The 18,831-nt window shown below is 43.0% G+C and overlaps 1 protein-coding gene across 6 annotated transcripts in view; it reads left to right on the top strand.

Moving 5' to 3' along the window:
* Positions 1 to 10,933: 10,933 nt before the first annotated feature.
* LOC147032810 (neuron navigator 2-like) overlaps positions 10,934 to 18,831 on the top strand; it is a 254,665-nt gene continuing 246,767 nt past the window's right edge. For 4 of the 6 annotated variants that reach the window (XM_085870682.1, XM_085870681.1, XM_085870680.1 and 1 more), the window contains exons 1-3: positions 10,934 to 12,001; positions 13,118 to 13,236; positions 16,968 to 17,076. In XM_085870682.1, the coding sequence (XP_085726808.1) occupies positions 10,995 to 12,001; positions 13,118 to 13,236; positions 16,968 to 17,076 (1,235 nt within the window). In that variant the 5' untranslated portion in view covers positions 10,934 to 10,994. The remainder of the gene's footprint in view (positions 12,002 to 13,117; positions 13,237 to 16,967; positions 17,077 to 18,831) is intronic. The other 2 variants (XM_085870684.1, XM_085870683.1) reach the window with 1 other exon arrangement.

Genomic DNA, 18,831 nt, shown 5'->3' with positions numbered 1-18,831 from the left:
ATCGTTTCTTCAAAACCCCACTAATCAGTTTCATCATTCTGGGAACCTTCGGAGTTGCTAAGGATGGTGGAATCAGTATCTGAATCCGAGCTCGAAATACACTGTTTCTCGATGTAAGACGCCATTTAGATCAAGTGGGTTCTGAGTGTGACGTCAGTGGTGAAAACCGAAAAAAAAAAAAAATATATATATATATATATATATATATATATATATATATTCAAAACTTTTTTCTTTAAAAGTTAGACCGTGATTAATGATTATAAATGGGTTTTTTTTTTGTTATTATTTTTATTTTTTTGTGTTTGGGTTCCCCTTTAAGCTTTTATTTATTTATTTATTTGTTTATTGCAGTCCCCTTTAACCTTCTTTGAGGAAGGATTTGACACGATGTAAGATACCATTCTCTGGCTTGCTTCGGAGGCCAACTTTGGAAGGAAGTTCTGCCCTGCAGAAGTTATGGCTCATGGTGAGGCCCAGAAGTTTAATGGACTGAGCATTCAATGGATGATCGAGGAACTACACATGCAGGCTCACTTGATGATTGTCCTGGAGGGAATTGGTGAGATTGCAAGAGCTGCCTGGATTTGACGACGTGCGTTCCAAGTGTCAGTGTAGCATCTGATACTTTCTATTGATCAGCCGAGAAGGAAGCAGCTGTTGCCAATCTGTCGTTTTGATGACGTACGATGGAGCATGATGTGGAATCCTCTTAAAAGTGGAAAAGTGTGTTTTCTCAGGCATCACAACGGTCATTGTGGTATATGATGAATAAACTATATGCCCAAGAAGTTGACTTGGGAAGGGAGGTGAAACAAATCAATTGCGAGGAAAGTTGTGTGTGAAAGAAGGCACCAACCCAGGAAGGAAGATCGCACATTGATGCCACATGTATAAACCTTGGCTAGCGGGGTAGGGTACCAGGCAGTATGGAAAGATTGTGATATATACAGAAATATTGCCGTTGTATAAAATTTAGGGCCTGCATCACTTGGTGAAGGCGAAGCAGCAGTGTGTCCAAAGTTGAGTGACAGGGACAGAATCCAAACAGACGAACAGACATCTGACCATTGCAGAAGACGAAACACAATATGTCAGCTGCGATTATGGATTTCATTATTTTGCTTGTAATTGGAAGTACCGTGAGCTTACTGCACTGGTAGTTGAATGGATCTATTTTTGTCATGTTTATTTATTTACTTGCAAATACCACCCGACGCTTCGCTGACTGTGATAGTAAAGGGGGAGGGAGGAAAAGAGGGGAGAAGAGGGAGATATGGGTGGGGAAGAGAGCGTAGGGAGAGTGAAGAGGTGGAGGGGAAAGGAGAGAGGAGGGAGGGAAGCGAGGGGGGTGCGGGAAGGGAAGACAATGTGAGGTGAGAGGAAGGGAAGGCAGACGTGTGGTGGAGCGTTAATTATGATTCATACCAATTCATGAAAATGATTCTGCATGGAATAACAGTGAAGATGGAAACAAAATAATGTCTGAAATCCATTTTCTACCAGTCATACTATAAACCAAGTTCGGAGACAAACTCCCGTCCAGACTTAAATACCACCGAGATGCGGCGTCCGGGGCCAAGTTGTCTGGAGACAAACACCACTCGGACACATCTGGAAAAAAACTCCCGTATGGACATAAACAACGCTCGGACACGTCCGGAGACAAACCCAACCTGGACACATTCGGAGACAAACACTGTCCAGATATAACCGCCATCCGGATATGTCCAGAGACAGAGACATAGAGAGAGGGAGGAGGGGCGAGTGAGAAAGGAGATATGGGAGGAGGATACTGCACTGTATTGAGAGGGGGTAGAGCAAGGATGGGAGAAAGAGACAAGGAGAGAGAGAGAGAGAGAGATAGAGATAGAGATAGAGATAGAGATAGAGATAGAGATAGAGATAGAGATAGGTGGGGGTAGGGGAGTTAACAGTTCACAGAGAGAATATGTTATGCTTTATTAACAACACACACACACACACACACACACACACACACACACACACACACACACACACACACACACACACACACACACACACACACACGTGGCCAACATCGCCAATTTTTTCGGGAATCTGCAGGTTGAAGTCAGTGTGATTACCAACTACAGTACTTACTGTACACATCCCAGAAACATTGAGTTTTCTGTTGTTTCTATTTTCTGTTTTCTGAGAAACAAACATTGAGAAACACAGAAACATTGAGCTTTTTTTTTCATTGAAAACAACGTTGCATTTACATTGACGTTTCAGTGATATGTTCACAAACATTATTCTATTTCAACAGCTGCGTGTGATGGGTGGAAAAAAGAAATTGGCCCAGTAAATTAGAAAACATGTTAATACAGCAAACGGCTTGGAAATCAGGTGTTATTTCATGACAACTCGTTCAGGGTGACGGAGTACGAACCACTCGCTCAGGGTGACGGAGCATGAACCACTCGCTCAGTGTGACAGAGCACAAACCACTCGCTCAGGGTGACGGAGCACGAACCACTTGCTCAGTGTGACGGAGCACGAACAACTAACTCAGGGTGACGGAGCACGAACAACTAGCTCAGGGTGACGGAGCATGAACCACTCACTCGGGGTGACGGAGCACGAACCACTCGCTCAGGGTGACGGAGCACGAACCACTCGCTCAGGGTGACTGAGTACAAACCACTCGCTCAGGGTGACGGAGCATGAACCACTTGCTCAGGGTGACGGAGCATGAACCACTTGCTCAGGGTGACGGCGCACGAACAACTAGCTCAGGGTGACGGAGCAGGAACTACTTGATCAGGGTGACGGAGCACAAACAACTAGCTCAGGGTGACTGAGCACGAACCACTCACTCAGGGTGACGGAGCACTAACCAATCACTCAGGATGACGGAGCATGAACCAATCACTCAGGATGACGGAGCACGAACCACTCGCTCAGGGTGACGGAGCAAGAACAACTAGCTCAGGGTGACGGAGCATGAACCACTCACTCAGGGTGACGGAGCACGAACCACTTGCTCAGGGTGACGGAGCACAAACCACTTGCTCAGGCTGATGGAGCACTGCAATTCAATGGTTGACAAGGAACTGTTGGCCATGCTGTTGATGCATACCATAAAGGATCCCTTTCATTTAAAAGCCAGTCTTCACCATGCATTCAGCAGTTAATGAAATAACAGTTAATTAAATATAATGAATGTATAAATTCGCCATTTTGCTTGCTCGTCGGTGCACGTGTCACGTGGTACATCGGTTCGGGATCCGCACAAACGTTTTTTAACGTCCATTTTTTACCAGATTTACTTTGTTTCACTGCAGAGCACTTTGCAAAACCTCTGACAATATTGACACAGATCTGGCAGATGCAATGGAGAGGAAGTCCCTTTTGGGGACAGAGCGTGAGGTCCAGCAGTGAATGCATTAAATTATATAGCTCAATGAAGTTTGTTAATTTTATCACATTCCTAAACTTTTTGTTAGCTCAATATAATTCTCCAAACAGGAGAAAAAGATAAGTTACATGCTTTGAAAATTTCACATTTTCTTGTGTACGTGTGGTGGAGGGAACATACATAGCCTTGCTTGCTTAAAGTAAATAGGTATATTGGCTTCGTTATAAAACTCATTATTTCTTTAAATTATCAAATTTCACAACAGATTTCGACACTTATTTCATCCGGACAATATTCGATATGCCTGGAGTTGGTTCAATGGTTAGGGTGGTGATCTTGGGATCCTGGGATCCTAAGTTCAAATCCCACTTTACTGTTGAATTAATACCAGGTGGGGTTGACTCTGCCTGTCATCCTTCCAAGGTTGGCAAAATGAGTGCCAGCTTGCTGGTATCCTGTGTCCGAGTGGCAACCTGTCCAGGATTGTGCCCAATAGCCAAGGAGACTACTTAAGCAGCACCAACGCTCTGCACAGAGTATGGTCCCAACGGAACAGAACGATATCCGATCCTCAAAACCGTAATAATATTTTGATGATATACTTTAATTAGTCCGTGACTGTACATCGTGGAAAATCGTATCATACACACACACACACACACACACACACACACACACACACACACACACACACACACACACACACACACACACACACACACACACACACACACACACACACACACACACACACAAGCATTTAAAGGCCATTTTTCCCGCTAAAGCAGCGCTTAGCCTTGCGGGCCCCATGACAATCTTCTCCACTTTACCCTGTTTTCTGCATCTCCCCTTCTTAATCCTCTTGCCCACATTTCCTCTTCCACCACATTTAGCCAAGTTTTTCTCGGTCTTCCCCGTCCTCTACTTCCGACTACACTCATTTCCAACACTCCTCTCACCCAGTCACTTTCATCCTTCCTCAACACATGACCCAACCATCTCAACCTGTTTCTCTTCACAACCTCCATCACAGACTCTATTCCCATCATCTTCCGCAAGTCATCATTTGTCTTCCTCTCTCTCAACGATACTCCACACATCCACCGAACCATTCGCATTTCCACCCTTTCCAGCCTTTGTTGTTGCTCCATGTTCAGTACCCATGTCTCACTCCCATAAATCATCGCACTCCTCACACATGTAGCATACACCTTTCCCTTCAGCTTCAACGACACTCCCCTCTTTGTCAGCATGCCACTCAGTTCGCGAAACTTCTTCCATGCACATCTCACTCTAGCAACCGTCGAAGAGTCTGATCCACCTTCTCCATTCAGCATGTCTTCGAGATAGCAAAATGTTTTCACCCCTTCCAGCTTCACACCATCTCCAAGATCCAACTCAACAATTCCTTCATCTGCTGCTCCCTCGATGCACACCTTACACTTGAATGTAGCTGCCACACTGGTTAATGACCCTCTCACCCCACTACATTTTCGATGCACCAATTCAGCACACATTGTACACTGAATGGAGTTCACTCCGACACCCTTCCTGCACACAGCACACGGCCACTTCCCAGTCCTTTCCACCTCACCACATGCTTTACCACTTGCCATCACCTTCGTCTTTCCGATATTCACCTTCAAACCTTTTGCCTCCATACATTCCTTCCACTTGTTCATCTTCTCCTTCAGTCCATCCATACTCTCTGCAATCAACACCAGATCATCTGCATACTATACAGCAGCTCCCACGGTAAACCCTCCTTTACCCTCCGAGCCAGCACCTGCATCACAACTACAAATAGAAGTGGACTTAGTACCGACCCCTGGTGCACTCCTACCTTCACCTAAAACTCACCACTGTTCCCATCCTTCGTCCTTACAACTGTGCGTGCTCTCTCGTACATGGCCATCACTACTCTGATCAACCATTCCTCCACTCCTAACTTCCTCAATGCCCATGTCATAACTTCACGTGGAACCCTATCAAATGCTTTCTCCAGATCAACAAACCCAAAAAACAACTTCTTCCTCTTCTCCATGCACTTCTCCTGCAACTGCCTTACAATAAAAATTGCATCTGTCGTTCCTCTTCCTGGCATAAATCCAAACTGCATTTCGTCAATCTTTACCTTCTTCCTTATCTTCTTCTCCAACACCCTTTCCAATACCTTCATTCCATGCTCCAATAACTTTATTGCTCTATAGGAGCCACAGTCCAGAGGGTCACCTTTCCCCTTGTACAGAGGGACGAGGGTACTCAGTTCCCAATCCACTGGAATGCGGCCTTCTTTCACCACCAGATTACAGATCTCTGTCATTGTCTTCACACCCCAACTTCCCGCTGCCTTCAACATATCTCCCACAACTCCCGTCGGCCCTCCTGCTTTTCTACTCTTCATTCCTCTTATAGCTTCCTCAACTTCCTTCTCAGTTATCTTCTCTGCTGGTCCTAAAACTGGGTTACTCTCGATGTTTCTATCCCATTCATTTTCTACATTCAACAACCTTTCCATATATCTCTTCCATCTTCCTTTAATTCCATTTGAGTCCACAACGATTTGTCCCACTTCATCCTTCAAGCAACTCACCCCTGTCCCATCAAATCTCTCTCTCGCTATCTGCTTTGCAATCCTGAATACCGCTCTCTTACCCTCCTCCGAATCCAAGCGTTCTCCGAACATTTTCCTATGGGCCTCCTGCGCCTTTGCAACCTCTTTCTTTGCAGCCTTCTTGGCTTCCTTATAACTTTCATGTGCTGCCTCTTCTTCCACCGTATCCTTTGCCTTTTGCCATTCCTTGAACTTCTTCCTCTTCTCTTCAATCGTCTTTCCAACTTCATCATCCCACCACCATGTTTCCGAGTGCCTCGGTGGTCCTTTTATCCATCCACATACCTCACCAATGGCTCCCAATAGACTATCTTTCATTGACATCCAACCACTTTCAAGCTCAACCACATCATCTTCAACCATACTCAGCCTCTCTCTTAATGCTTCCTTCACTGTCGCCTCCTTCAAACTCCACACCTTCATCCTCGGTTGGTACTTCACTCGCCGAATTCTCCGCGCACCTTTCACCCTTATATCGCAGACAACCAGGTGGTGCTGCGAAACAGTCTCCTCCCCTGGGATCACCTTTGTGTCCCGGAGGTTTCCCCTATCTCGCTGACGCACCATCAGGTAGTCAATGGTTGTCGTCAACCCACCTGACGTGTATGTAATAAGCTTATTATTCGCTTTCTGGAATTGAGTATTACAGATCAACAAATCAGCTCCATCAGCAAACTCCAAGATCCTTTCACCTTCTCCATTTCTCACACCATATCCATAACCCCCATGGACTCCCTCAAAACCGTCTGGACTCCTTCCCACATGTCCATTCAAGTCTCCTCCAACCACAACAACTTCCTCATCTTTCACATTTTCCATCAACTTCTCCATCGCACACCAGAACATGTTCTTCTCTTCATCGCTTCGACCGACCTGCGGGGCATATCCCGAGATGACATTCACCAAGAGATTTCCGATCACAATTCTCACCATCATCAACCTTTCACTCACTCTAGTCACACTCACTACACTGTCTACAAACTCCTCAGAAAACATGACACCAACACCATGCACGCCTTCCGGGCACCCTTGCTACATAAACTTGTACTTCTGCCCCTGCCTTCCCTTCACCATTCTCACACCACTTCCCTTCCACCGTGTCTCCTGCACACAACATATGTCCACTCTTTTTCTGACCAATGTTTCAACCACTTCTCCAGATCTCCCTGTCATTGTCCCTACATTCCACGTACCAAACCTCAGAAACCGATCTCCACGTGGGGCATCAGACGATTGGTCATCATAAATGGAAAAATTTCCTCCCTTGCTTCGATCGGGTTCCCCACCTTGAGTTTTAACGAGAGGGGGTGAGGACCCCCACGGGGTACTTCGAGCTGTACCCTGCCCATCAGTTGTACTCATCATGGTTTCCTTTTGAGGCGATGTTTTTATGGCCATATGCCCTTCCTGACGCCAACCCTTTTAGTCGCCTTTTATGACACGCAGGGATACGGTGTACCTATTCTGACCGGGGTACACACCGGGGGAAAATCGTATCATATAATGCATGAAATCGCTCCAAGTTCCTAATTTGAATACTATAGTACTTACAAAAGTGATGTACACAAGGATTTGTAGCGATGATGAAAAGGCATTCGATAATATGAGTGATGATGGTGAAAAAAAAAACTTTGTCATGAAGCAATTGTTGCGGCCTGTTCCAAGTCAAGGCATAGTTGAACAGGCCCAAAAACTTTGTGTCTTCAGACCCCAGCGAGGTTACCCAGGAAACGCCTTAAGACACTAGAGAGTGAGGTGGCCGAGGAGGACAAAGACAGTGGATATCAGTGTGCTTCCACCTGTGTTAGACGGACATTAGTAGACAATGGACAAGCATTTGTTGAATATGGATCTTCAACCAGGGTTACATGAATCATAAGCCAAGTGCTCAAATGGGAATACTCACCGGCCGTGCCAGATTTGCATCTTCTTTATTGTGGCTGGGTGTGATGGTCATTAGCTTCTGAGGACATGGGAGATTGCATAATGTAAAGGACAAGTTCTAAACAACAGACAGAGAAGAATTAACAGCAGCATTGCACGATCATAAATTGATTCCACCTAAGCTCTTCTTAGGTTGAGTTTTTACATCCCAAGTTCAACAACACAAACTTGGACAAAACAACCAGGATAAACAGATGGGTAGTTGAAATCCCACATTAAAGCAATGCTGTATGAATGTGATGGGATGTGGGTTATATGTTTGGAACTCTATCAGAAAGGATGCAGAGAAAGGGACAGAAGGAAAGAGAAGTTATCAAAAGAAGTGAAGTGGAGAGAGAGAGAGGGGATATGCACCATTGTTAATTTACATGAAGCCAGCGTGAATGTGCCAGGCCATGAGAAGCGCATGACCCCTGTGCACATTGGGAATGAAATAAGGAATGAGCAAGCAGAGAGTGCTTTTTTTTTTCTTCAAGAATTATGTGGAAGGATGAGGTGGGGAAAGGAGAGGGAGGAGAGAAATTGATTAATGGACAGAGATAAGAAATCTGTTAACGTCGCTGGTTCCGTAGCAATGTTCCTGGCTGCTGTGCTGATTATTTGGCATTTCGGATGACTTTGCCAGCAGTTTTTCAAGAATAGTGCAAATTAGCACAAGCTTGGCAGTCTGCAGACAGCACACAGTTTTGTCTGGTACAGGTGTCTAGGGAGAGACTAAGAGTCCAAAATACTAACAGCCTGGTTCCACAAAGCTCAGGGTTATTACAAGTGCAGTTATAATAAGCTACTCCAAGATCAATGTCTGGGTTTAGTGTGTCGCTCTACATTTCCAAAATAAATGGATGTATTTATGGCTTGCTGTATTTCGGTGCATTCTCTGTCATAACTTTCCTTACTTGGTACAATGATCAAACTCATCCTCGCAACATACCATTCAGCCATGAAAATATTGATGGAGTATGGCTCTCTGTTTTTGGCCGGAGACACTGCCTCTCACCTGGCACTTGATGGAATAGGATTCAAAGCTCTGGGGATCATTGGTGTGTCCAGAGATAATGCTGAGGCTCAGGACTTGCTCTTATCCCACCGCTGCAGATTGCAGGCCTCTGTTTTTTTTTTTCATTTATTTATTTCCTGGTCTTGCACTCAGCCGAACATGCTCATCATATGATATTCTATTTATTTGTCTACCTAAAATTCAGGTTGACAGCTCACCTTCAATCCTTTGTCACTCCCTCCCCCCTTTCTCAATTATGTGGAGTCTTCAGTTTCTATCAAGGTGTGCTCCTCCCTTAAGTAATATAAGGTGGTAGCTTAACAACAACAACTAATGTTCGAAGCTTTGTCGACTTGTGAGCTGTTGGACTCTTCAGGCCACTCCTTAAATCTTGTTGCCTTTCTCTTCCCACTGTGAATATGCATGCCCCTCAGCCATCTGCTTTACAGTTCTTCCATGATCCTAAACATCTGCATTAAAAAAGAAAAACTATGAAAAGTCCACTTGTGGGAAATATGTGCTGTCGCTGGTGAAAATATAATTAAATAAATTAAATTGTACTTAAACCACATAGGTATTCAACATTATGTAAATTTTACGGCACGTGCGAACTCTGGTTTTCCAAATTATAGGCCATGGGGTTGTAACTGCTTAATCATTGTCCAGACGTCGATAAATTCCTGAACAAGCACAATTGTTGACCAATATGCTGAGGTTTGAATCATTCAAACACTGTTCACATAACTCGCTCAACACAGCTCTCCCACGCTTCTTGAACCGTCAGTGACCACGGATTCATTGGCAATCTTGGCGACACAATGGCGGTAAAACACCCATTTTAGGTGACACTTGATTGGGCAATGGGAATCCAACCAGTGAGCACTTTTTGTCATTCATTCCATCTGTCTTATCGGTATTGACCGTCGTGCTTGACACATCGATTATACACATGGATTATTGGACAGCTTTGGTTGTTTGGAGCAGACCAGTCGAGCTTGGAGACAAGGTATTTGCAGGTGAATGTATCTACATGAGAACTTGGAAACTGAAGGAACTTTGAATTGTACGTCATGCCAACAATTGGATGTGCGTCGTTGAACCTTGATGAGAATGAAATGACCAAGATACGGGGTGATCATGGAGTCATAAAATAGTGGCTCTTTCTATCCAGAACAGGTAACGTCATGTTATTCGTGATTTGCATGCAGGGCTGGCGGCAGTCATCAAAAAGCCACACTTGTACTTAATGGGAAATTGCGGAGAAATTGATTGCTTCTTTCTATGAAGACAATTGTTTTATTTGTCACACTCGGGGACGAGATGTTTCTGAACCAGTCTTGTTAATTGTTATCAGCATTATATTTTTGCAATTTCTACAATCAATGATCGCTTGCTATCCACTGTGAAATTCTGAGCAGATTTTTAACCTGTTTGAATCGGGCATTTAAACCTCCATCTGGCACTGCAAGTGAACGACTCGGATTCACCGTTTTGAAGCAATGCCCTTTTGGAAATGATTTGGGGTGGCCTAGAGGTATGCACGCTCGCATCGAAGCTGTCCAGCCTGGGTTTGAACCCCGACTCAGCTATAAACTGTCATCCCCGTGTTTCACAGGCAGGGTGATTCATCAGTGTGTGTGCTGTCCCTCAGATGGACGTTAAACCGGGCGTCCCATCTGCTGGCATTAGTTAATAGACGTTAAAGATCCCATGTTGTCCTTCGTGAAGAGTCGGCGAGCTCTTGCCATCACCATGACCATGACCAAGTTCCATATTTTTGCCTTATCCAGCAGAGGGCACTGCATCAGCAGCACAGCCACACCCCCAGCCAATGATGCCACCCCACAGCTTTGTGCTGCATATGAATGAATCAATCGGCCTCGAGTTTTGAATTTGAATATTAGATTTAGCTATTCGCTATGACAGCTTTAATTTTGATGCAAAAGAATGAAGTTTTTTTTTGTGTTTTTAATTTCGCTCCAAGGATTTGAAGTAGTTTTATTACTCCCACTTTTTCAGATGCAGCTGAAAGCGTGATCCAGAACACTGTGGGGATGAATGGCAGCACTATGACAGCCCAAGGCTCTGTGACACCTCAGGCTGGGACTGGCTCTGGTGCTGCCACCGTGAAGTCTTGGCGTGGAAAACCTGCTGGAATGAAACATACATCTGCATCCACAGTACCAGGTGCCAAAGCAGGTACAGCTTCGACAGAAACAACTGATCTCTCCAGGGTGGTGGGTAGTGGTACTGCCAGTGGTGGACAGCGCTCCGTGCTGGAAAAATTCCGTCTTTTCAACTCTTTAAAGCAGGGTGGTAAGGCTGAAGCAGGTGTTGCTGAGGATATTGCTTCTGCTGAAGCATCGGACATCAGTGAGGCGACACCTGGTGTGGGCAGTAGCCCTAAGATTGCACTTAAGGGAATTGCACAACGAACTATTAGCAGGGCCCTCAGTAACAACCGAAAAGTGACAGGAAGACTCACAGAAAAGGAAAAAAGCAAAACGACCCCTGCAGCTATGGAAAGTGTGAAAGGTATTGAGGCACAAGATTGTAGAACTGATGTTGGCACTGAAGCAGCAAAGAAAGGCTCAAAGATTGCAAGCTTCATCCCAAAGGGTGGAAAGACTGGAACTGGCCCAGTTGTGAAGAAAGAAGGTACACCTGCCACAACAGGAATAGTAGCTGGAGCCTCAGGGCCAGGCTCAAGTGGCATTCCAAAACCAGGTACCAAGAGTGTTGCTTCCAAATCAGTTGTTGGCCATAATAGGGAGGGAGAACGGACACGACCAACCAAAACTACTGCCCATGCACCCCAGATTGATGCCAAAGCAGGGTCTTCAGGCCTTTCATCAGCAGAAGGTTCTGGAACCAGACCATTGAGTGGTGGGACTATTGTCACACCTGTTGGTGTCACATCTCCGAGCTCTGGTCTCCCTGTGACCATGACGACAAGCACAACGCAGACAACGGGCATTAATACAGTGGGGGTGCAGTTACCACATCCCCAACAACAATACAATCACCCCAACATGGCCACTGTTGCCCCTTTTCTCTACAGGTAACCTATCATTTGTGAGATATCTCATCACTTGAACAAAATTGACATAATTATATGAGACAAACGTTATATCTGTATCTCTAAAAAAAATTCAAGTATTTGTGCATTTGTTTGTGCGTTATTCGTTCACGGTTGAACCATACTACCTGGAGGCCCCACATTTTGGGTGTAGTTACTTCAGAATCTGTGCAAGCTCTTAAGTTACCAAACGTTGGCCTTGACATCTGTTTTAAGGCCAACAGAGGCCACTACAAAGTGGATATTTGGATGTGGGGTCAGGCAGTACCGCTGTCGGCCCATAGGCTAAAGGTAACCACCATGAGGCCAATAACTCCAGAGCTTTTCAATGTCCAGCAGGTCCAAACCACCGGCGGGAAAAGCTCACCCAATCGGGCAGTGTCCACCGCATCCTCCTCCTCTCCTGGCCAATTCTGGGTAGCCCCTGCTAGTAATATATAACGATCTCATTGTGGTTGGTGTAATGAAATCTGCCGTAAATATTGAGACATATGTTCTTCCAATTATTCAACCAACATGGTGTTGTATTTTGTTTGAAGTTTTGGAGATCAAGGTTTTGTCCTCGATCAATCCCCCACATAGAAATTAAATTGACAGGTCTCAATGACAACAGCTTTATTTCGAAAAACAACAATTGTTCCTTCACCATTTAAGGATCAAGGGGCACCTGCCACAACCACACGGGGCACCATGGCCCTAAACTTTAAAGTGGTGTATCTCCGATATTTTCTCTGCAATTTTGGAATAATTTATGTTTGTGCAATGGCAAGCAGTGAGGCCCTCACCTGGGGAAGAGCTTTTGTCATTTCCATCATTTTTCTTTTGTTTTTTTTATTAATTCGAAAAACTTGTTTTGTTTTCATCTTGCATGCTCTTGAATTTCAATTTTTAAAAAAAATTTGAAAGTTAGCCAAACTCATCATAAAATTGGACTTGTGTCTGAACATTATTTTCAAGATGTGTGTGGTCCTCAAGGGTTTATTTTTTTTTGAAACATGCATTTATCAGCATGATGAAGATGTGAAATTTGCACATATCCTCCTGGCAGTGCTGTTATGTCTCTTCACTCCTGTGTTTACCAAACTGTGTTTGGTATAGAACGCACATAGAGGGTGATGGCAGTATGCCTTTAGCAGTGGAAGCTGGACCAAGCACCGGACCCTCAGATTCAATTCTCTTCAATAAGTCAATGCAACAGTCACCAGATGATCTTTCAGGTGAGCTGGATTTCCTCTTTACTGATGGTTCCTACTGCTTAAAGCCATGAAATGAACGCCCAATGCTAAAAGTTAGAGCGAAGCCATAATATTTTGGGTGAGCCTGGAAGAAGTTCCCTTCGGTGCACATGACTCTAAATGCTGAAATCTCCAGTTTGAATTCCACCTACTCTGTTGATTTCTCCTTTATCTATGAATGCTATCCTACATGTAATACACTGAATGTATAAGCTCCTTGTGGGGCCTGAGACTTCTGTTTACAATCAAAACTGGCCAAAATCAAAAAAATATATATAACCTGCCCAATCCTTCTACGTAGCCTACTATGTTGGTTACTTTATGTCTGTTCATCTTTGAGTAGAAAAAAACTTGAAAATGCTTTGCACAAACAAGCTGATTAAAGTTATGTTCAGAATGACATCGCTGATGTATGAGCCAGCCCAATTTACTCACTTGCCTCAAATGGCCTCACGTCAGACTTTGCTCGAGATGAGGGATAATGCCTCAACTGGGTTTTTGCCTCCACATCTCATGTGCCCAACCTATCATGCTCTGTCCACACTTTAGCCCTCTCACACCTACTGCCTTCTGGACTCTGTCTTTCATACTTGAGAAAATAGAAAAGGTTATGTTCAGTCTCTATTATTAATGATCTTTTCTACCTTCGTTAAGCCACCCCTCAACCCCCCACAACCCAATTCCAATCTCTCATTATTCCAAATTTCCAGTTTTCCCTCCTTACCGTTTCTTTCTGTGTCCATCTTGTCCACCCCATGCATCCCGTCCTCTCCTTCCCCCACCCCCACCCCATTCTTCCGCACACCCATTCTTTGTACAAGTCTCTATCTATCTTGGCCTTCAACTCTGCTGCTGGTGTTTCCTCCCCTCTTCACAGCTCCTTGTGTGTCCTGTTTTGCATGTTTTTTGTCTGTTATGTCCTGGTCCTTTCAGTGTACTCACTCTTCCACAAGCCTCACCTTTGTATTCAAAACCATATATGTATGTATATATATATATATATATATATATATATATATATATATATATATATGTATATATATATATATGTGTATATATATATATATGTGTATATATATATATATGTATATATATAAATATATATATATATATATATATATATATATATATATATATGTATGTATATGTACATATGTATATATGTATATATATATATATATATATGTATATATATATATATATATGTATATATGTATATATATATATATATATATATATATATATATATATATATATATATATATATATATATATATATATATATATATATATATATATATATATATATATATATATATATATATATATATATATATGTATATATGTATATATGTATATATATATATATATATATGTATATATATATATATATATATGTATATATATGTGTATATATATATATATATATATATATATATATATATACACACAACATTGTGGTGGTTAGGATTACACATTTTTAAAGAAGAAGAAGGTGCTTCCATCCAAAACTAATAAACTAGATGGACTGCTAATTTGAGCAAAAATGCAAGAGCAGACCCGGTCTCAGGCAACGTTTCACCAGTTTCACAGCCGGCTTCCCCGGACACAATAGACCTCTATTCCATCCAGATGTGCAAATCCCCAAATCCAGATGTGCAAAGCTGATACAGACATACTCAAGAAGACTCGAAGCTGTAATCGCTGCCAAAGGCGCTTCTCCGAATTATTGATTCGGGGGGGGGGGGGCGGGCTGAATACTTGTCTGCCAAAGGCTGAATACTTATTGATGAAAGATATTTCAACTTTTCATTTTTTATTAATTTGCAAAAAATTGTCAAAACATGTTTTCACTTGGTCATTATGGGGTATTTTTTGTGGATCAGTGACAATTTTTTAAAAATGTAATCCATTTTAAATTCAGGCTGTAACACAACAGAATCTGACAAGAGTTGAGGGGTGTGAATACTTTCTGAAGGCGCTGTATATATTGTTGACAAGCCGAGATAGCATCATTGCAAATGATCTTAGATCTGCTGCCTGCTTTCTTTAGCCTGTCCTTTGGCCACCTCCTGTTTGCCTGGGAGTATGCTAAGGCCGTTCCCATTCACAAGGAGGGTGCTTACTTCAAATACCAGCAAAGTATGAACTCCATAATTACTGTTTACGTCAAGTCTTTCATATTTTTAAGCAGTCTGATCTGTCAACACCAGTTTGGAAGCCATCCCAGTGGCTCAACTGAGGACATGTTTCTCTGTCTATAATGGTCAGAAGTCCTAAATCTCATACAAGAGGTCAGGAACATCCACCTAGATATATCGAGGAGGTTTGACACTGGCATCCTCCCCTGCTTACCAAGCTCACCACATGTAACATACAAGGCAACACTCAGATCAGACTTTTAATTCCCCCAACTGGTGCAGTCTTTAGGTTGCTATCATTGGAATCCTCTCCAGTACTCTCCGAGTGAAGATTGGAGTGCTCCAACACAGCCTCTTGGGCCAAGTCTTGTTCCTAATATCCATAAGCAACCTCTTTAAATGCTCTGGAAAATCCTATCTTCCTTTTCGTGCCCTTCTAGTTTCAGATGATTCCACATTATTCAGTGTTGTATCTCAACATACCTGAGAGGTAAATAGCAGCTGTCACCTTTTGCTGATCTGGGAATGATTAAATGTTGGTTTTATTAATGGAATATGTCATTCAATTCTGGAAGATCTCAATGTCACGACGTTGCTCAAGAAGGATTATCAAATTAACCCACCTATCCTATTTTCATGTCAGCCACTGGATGAGGTTCAGTCCCTTGGATTCTAAGGCCTCACAATCAGCCATGACCTTTCTTCGGATATCCATATTGTAAAGTTAGCCTCCAAAGCCAGCTTTAAACTCAGCATCCATTGTTACTCGAAGTCTTTCCTTGAAAAATCAGAACTACTTGCAGTCTGTAAGGCCTTTGTCTGTAACTCAATGGAATACTGCTCTCCCTAATGAGCAAGGATGCTGTCGGTCTAGCATCACATCTGTCTCTCCCCGATTTTGTGGAATCTTAAATTCTCATTATTATTTAATGGAGTCTCCCACAATGAGGCCGAAAGCAAAAGGTATGCTCACGCACCACAGACATCTTCGTGGGTTCTGTTTTTTTTCTACTTCTCCTCTGGTTTAGCTCCACATGCTCTCTTCAGCCGCTGAACCTCCGTAGGAACTCGAGGACGCAAGTTCTTCAAGTAACCCACTCCTGGTTAAATTTACAAAATCCAGGCTAACGTCACACCTTTACTCTCTTATTCGTTTCATCTGCCATATATGGAAATGCCTTTTTGAGGCTCCACTATCCCACTCTTCCCTCCAGAGCTTCAAGCTGGAAGTACATCACCATCTCATGTTTTCGACCGTCCATACTCACAATATTTTTTACCTCCATTAACCCTTCCTGATGCACCCTCTTACTTGCAAGTTACAGTATTTCCACCCCTCCTTTCTCTTGTCTCTTCCTGTTTGTTCATTCCCTTGCTGATTTTGTTTGAGTTGTCCCACTGCTTTACTGTCAGTTCATACCCTCCATCACACCTTTGTCTTCCATGAGCCTCGATCTAAAACTTCACAAAGAGAAGGACTTTTACTAGTTAATTAGTGAGCTTTAATTTCTTTCTACAGTTTTGTGAAAGCTTATTAGTAGAAACAGATAATGGGGTAAACATTTCTTGCAGGAGAAGACCCAGAAGTCAGGAGAATGAGGACGGTGAAGAACATTGCTGATCTGCGGCAGAATCTCGAAGAAACCATGTCGAGTCTTCGGGGAACACAGATTACACACAGGTGAGTAATTGGCTTATTTGGGTAAATAATGTAAATTTTGAGCAAAGTTTTAAAGTTTCATTTTTGTACACGTTTTTTTTTTTAATCCGGTTTTTAAAAAAATTCTTTGTTTGTTTATTGAGTTACAGCATCAAACTCATGGGAGAGATGGATAATAAAGGGCGGAGGGTCAAAACTTTTGAAAACTTATTTGATGCCATCTAAATACTATATGTTCTGTAATATTTAAGGCAGTGGCGAAGGAAGGAGGACTGGAGGGGGCAGGGCTTGCTGCGGGGGCTTTAAATAAATTAAATATGTTTGAATACTTATTGTTTTTTTTTTGTGGGTTTTTTTTTTGTATTTATTCTTCTTGTTGTTTAATAATGTGTTTGGATCCACAATGGACTATGTATGCCAAACACAGACCTGAAACATAAAGTCGAAGACTACTAAGCTATAACAGTGATAATGCTTGAATTATCATAACGTCAATACCAATTTTTTTTGCGGAGAGTTTAAAATACTTTCCTTTTGCATGCATAATATGTAGATGACCACAATATCACATTGGCGACAAATTGAACCCTATTTTATTGATGGAATGTTGTTGGTAGGGTTATGTGCAGCTGTTGTCATTTTGTGAGGTTGCTTTTAGCTCTCCAAGAACACAGCTGCCCTTGCCCTTCAAAAGCAAAATGTAAGCTGGGCATGCTCCATCTCGGCTGGGCATTTTGGCAGTGTAGCTGCGGCGGTAAACTGAGCAACTTCCTGAACTTACTTTACTTTATCGTCGCACGTGGGAATTGTCAAGTCCAACACATCCACTTTCATTCGGCCAAGTCCAACGCATATTCTTAGGATTGCAGTTTGTCACTACTTCGTCGGTGAATTACAATCACCATCTCGTTTGCGTAGACGAACTCGAACGCCACAATACTGCACGAGAAAATTCTCATGGAGGTCGGTCACATTAACAATGTCACACTTGTCATCCTGCTGGCCGAAACCAAAAAAGGATTATTGAAACAGTCAGCACTTTTTGAAACGAGATGGGCATGGCTGAGCATGAGCAAAACATGGGAGACTTATACTGCCGAGGAGAATTGAATAAAACCCTGATGATCTTCAAATGAGATAATTGCAGAGGATGAGCTGTGCTTATTGGGGCTGTCATGTTTTTTTTTTTTTGTCATTTCATTTTATTTTATTTGGCATCTGGAGGTCTCTTTGGATTGCTCACATGTTGGCATCACTTGACTCAAATCAGGCTTAGGAATTGGTTATTTCATGCAAGTCCATTCAAAGTATGGTAGTTGAAAAGCATTGCTTATAGAGTCATCCTTTAATGATACTATTTACCCACTTGCAGGAACCCACTGAAATTCTGTGTAATGCAAAATGTGATTTCAAGTCCTCAATCCCCCCACCCCCAGCCAACCCCAAGTCCTCAACACCCAACCCATCCCCAAATCCTCAACCCCCCTCACCATCACCACAAGTCCTCAAACCCTCCCACAAAGTCTCAAACCCCATTCCTAACTTTGTACCCTCTCAGCGCCCCATACCAACTCTCTGTCCTCCTTTCTTCTTCAAGTTCTCATCTTCTCCCCCCCCCCCCCCAATCCTCTTTGTCCCAAGTCCTCAACAACTCGTCCTAAATCTTCTCCAGAAGTAAGAAGTTCTCCTAAATCTTCTCAACTCCCCTCTCCCAACTCTATCTCCTCTTTGCTCCCACCACCCCAACTCTGTCCTCCCCACCCCTCTCTTCTTCAA

Source organism: Eptatretus burgeri, chromosome 2, assembly GCF_056783735.1.
Source record: "Eptatretus burgeri isolate ZD-2024b chromosome 2, Ebu_testis_v1, whole genome shotgun sequence".
NCBI lineage: Eukaryota > Metazoa > Chordata > Myxini > Myxiniformes > Myxinidae > Eptatretus > Eptatretus burgeri.
The sequence above is the reverse complement of the archived record's forward strand: the minus strand, read 5'-3'. Positions and strand labels throughout refer to the sequence as shown.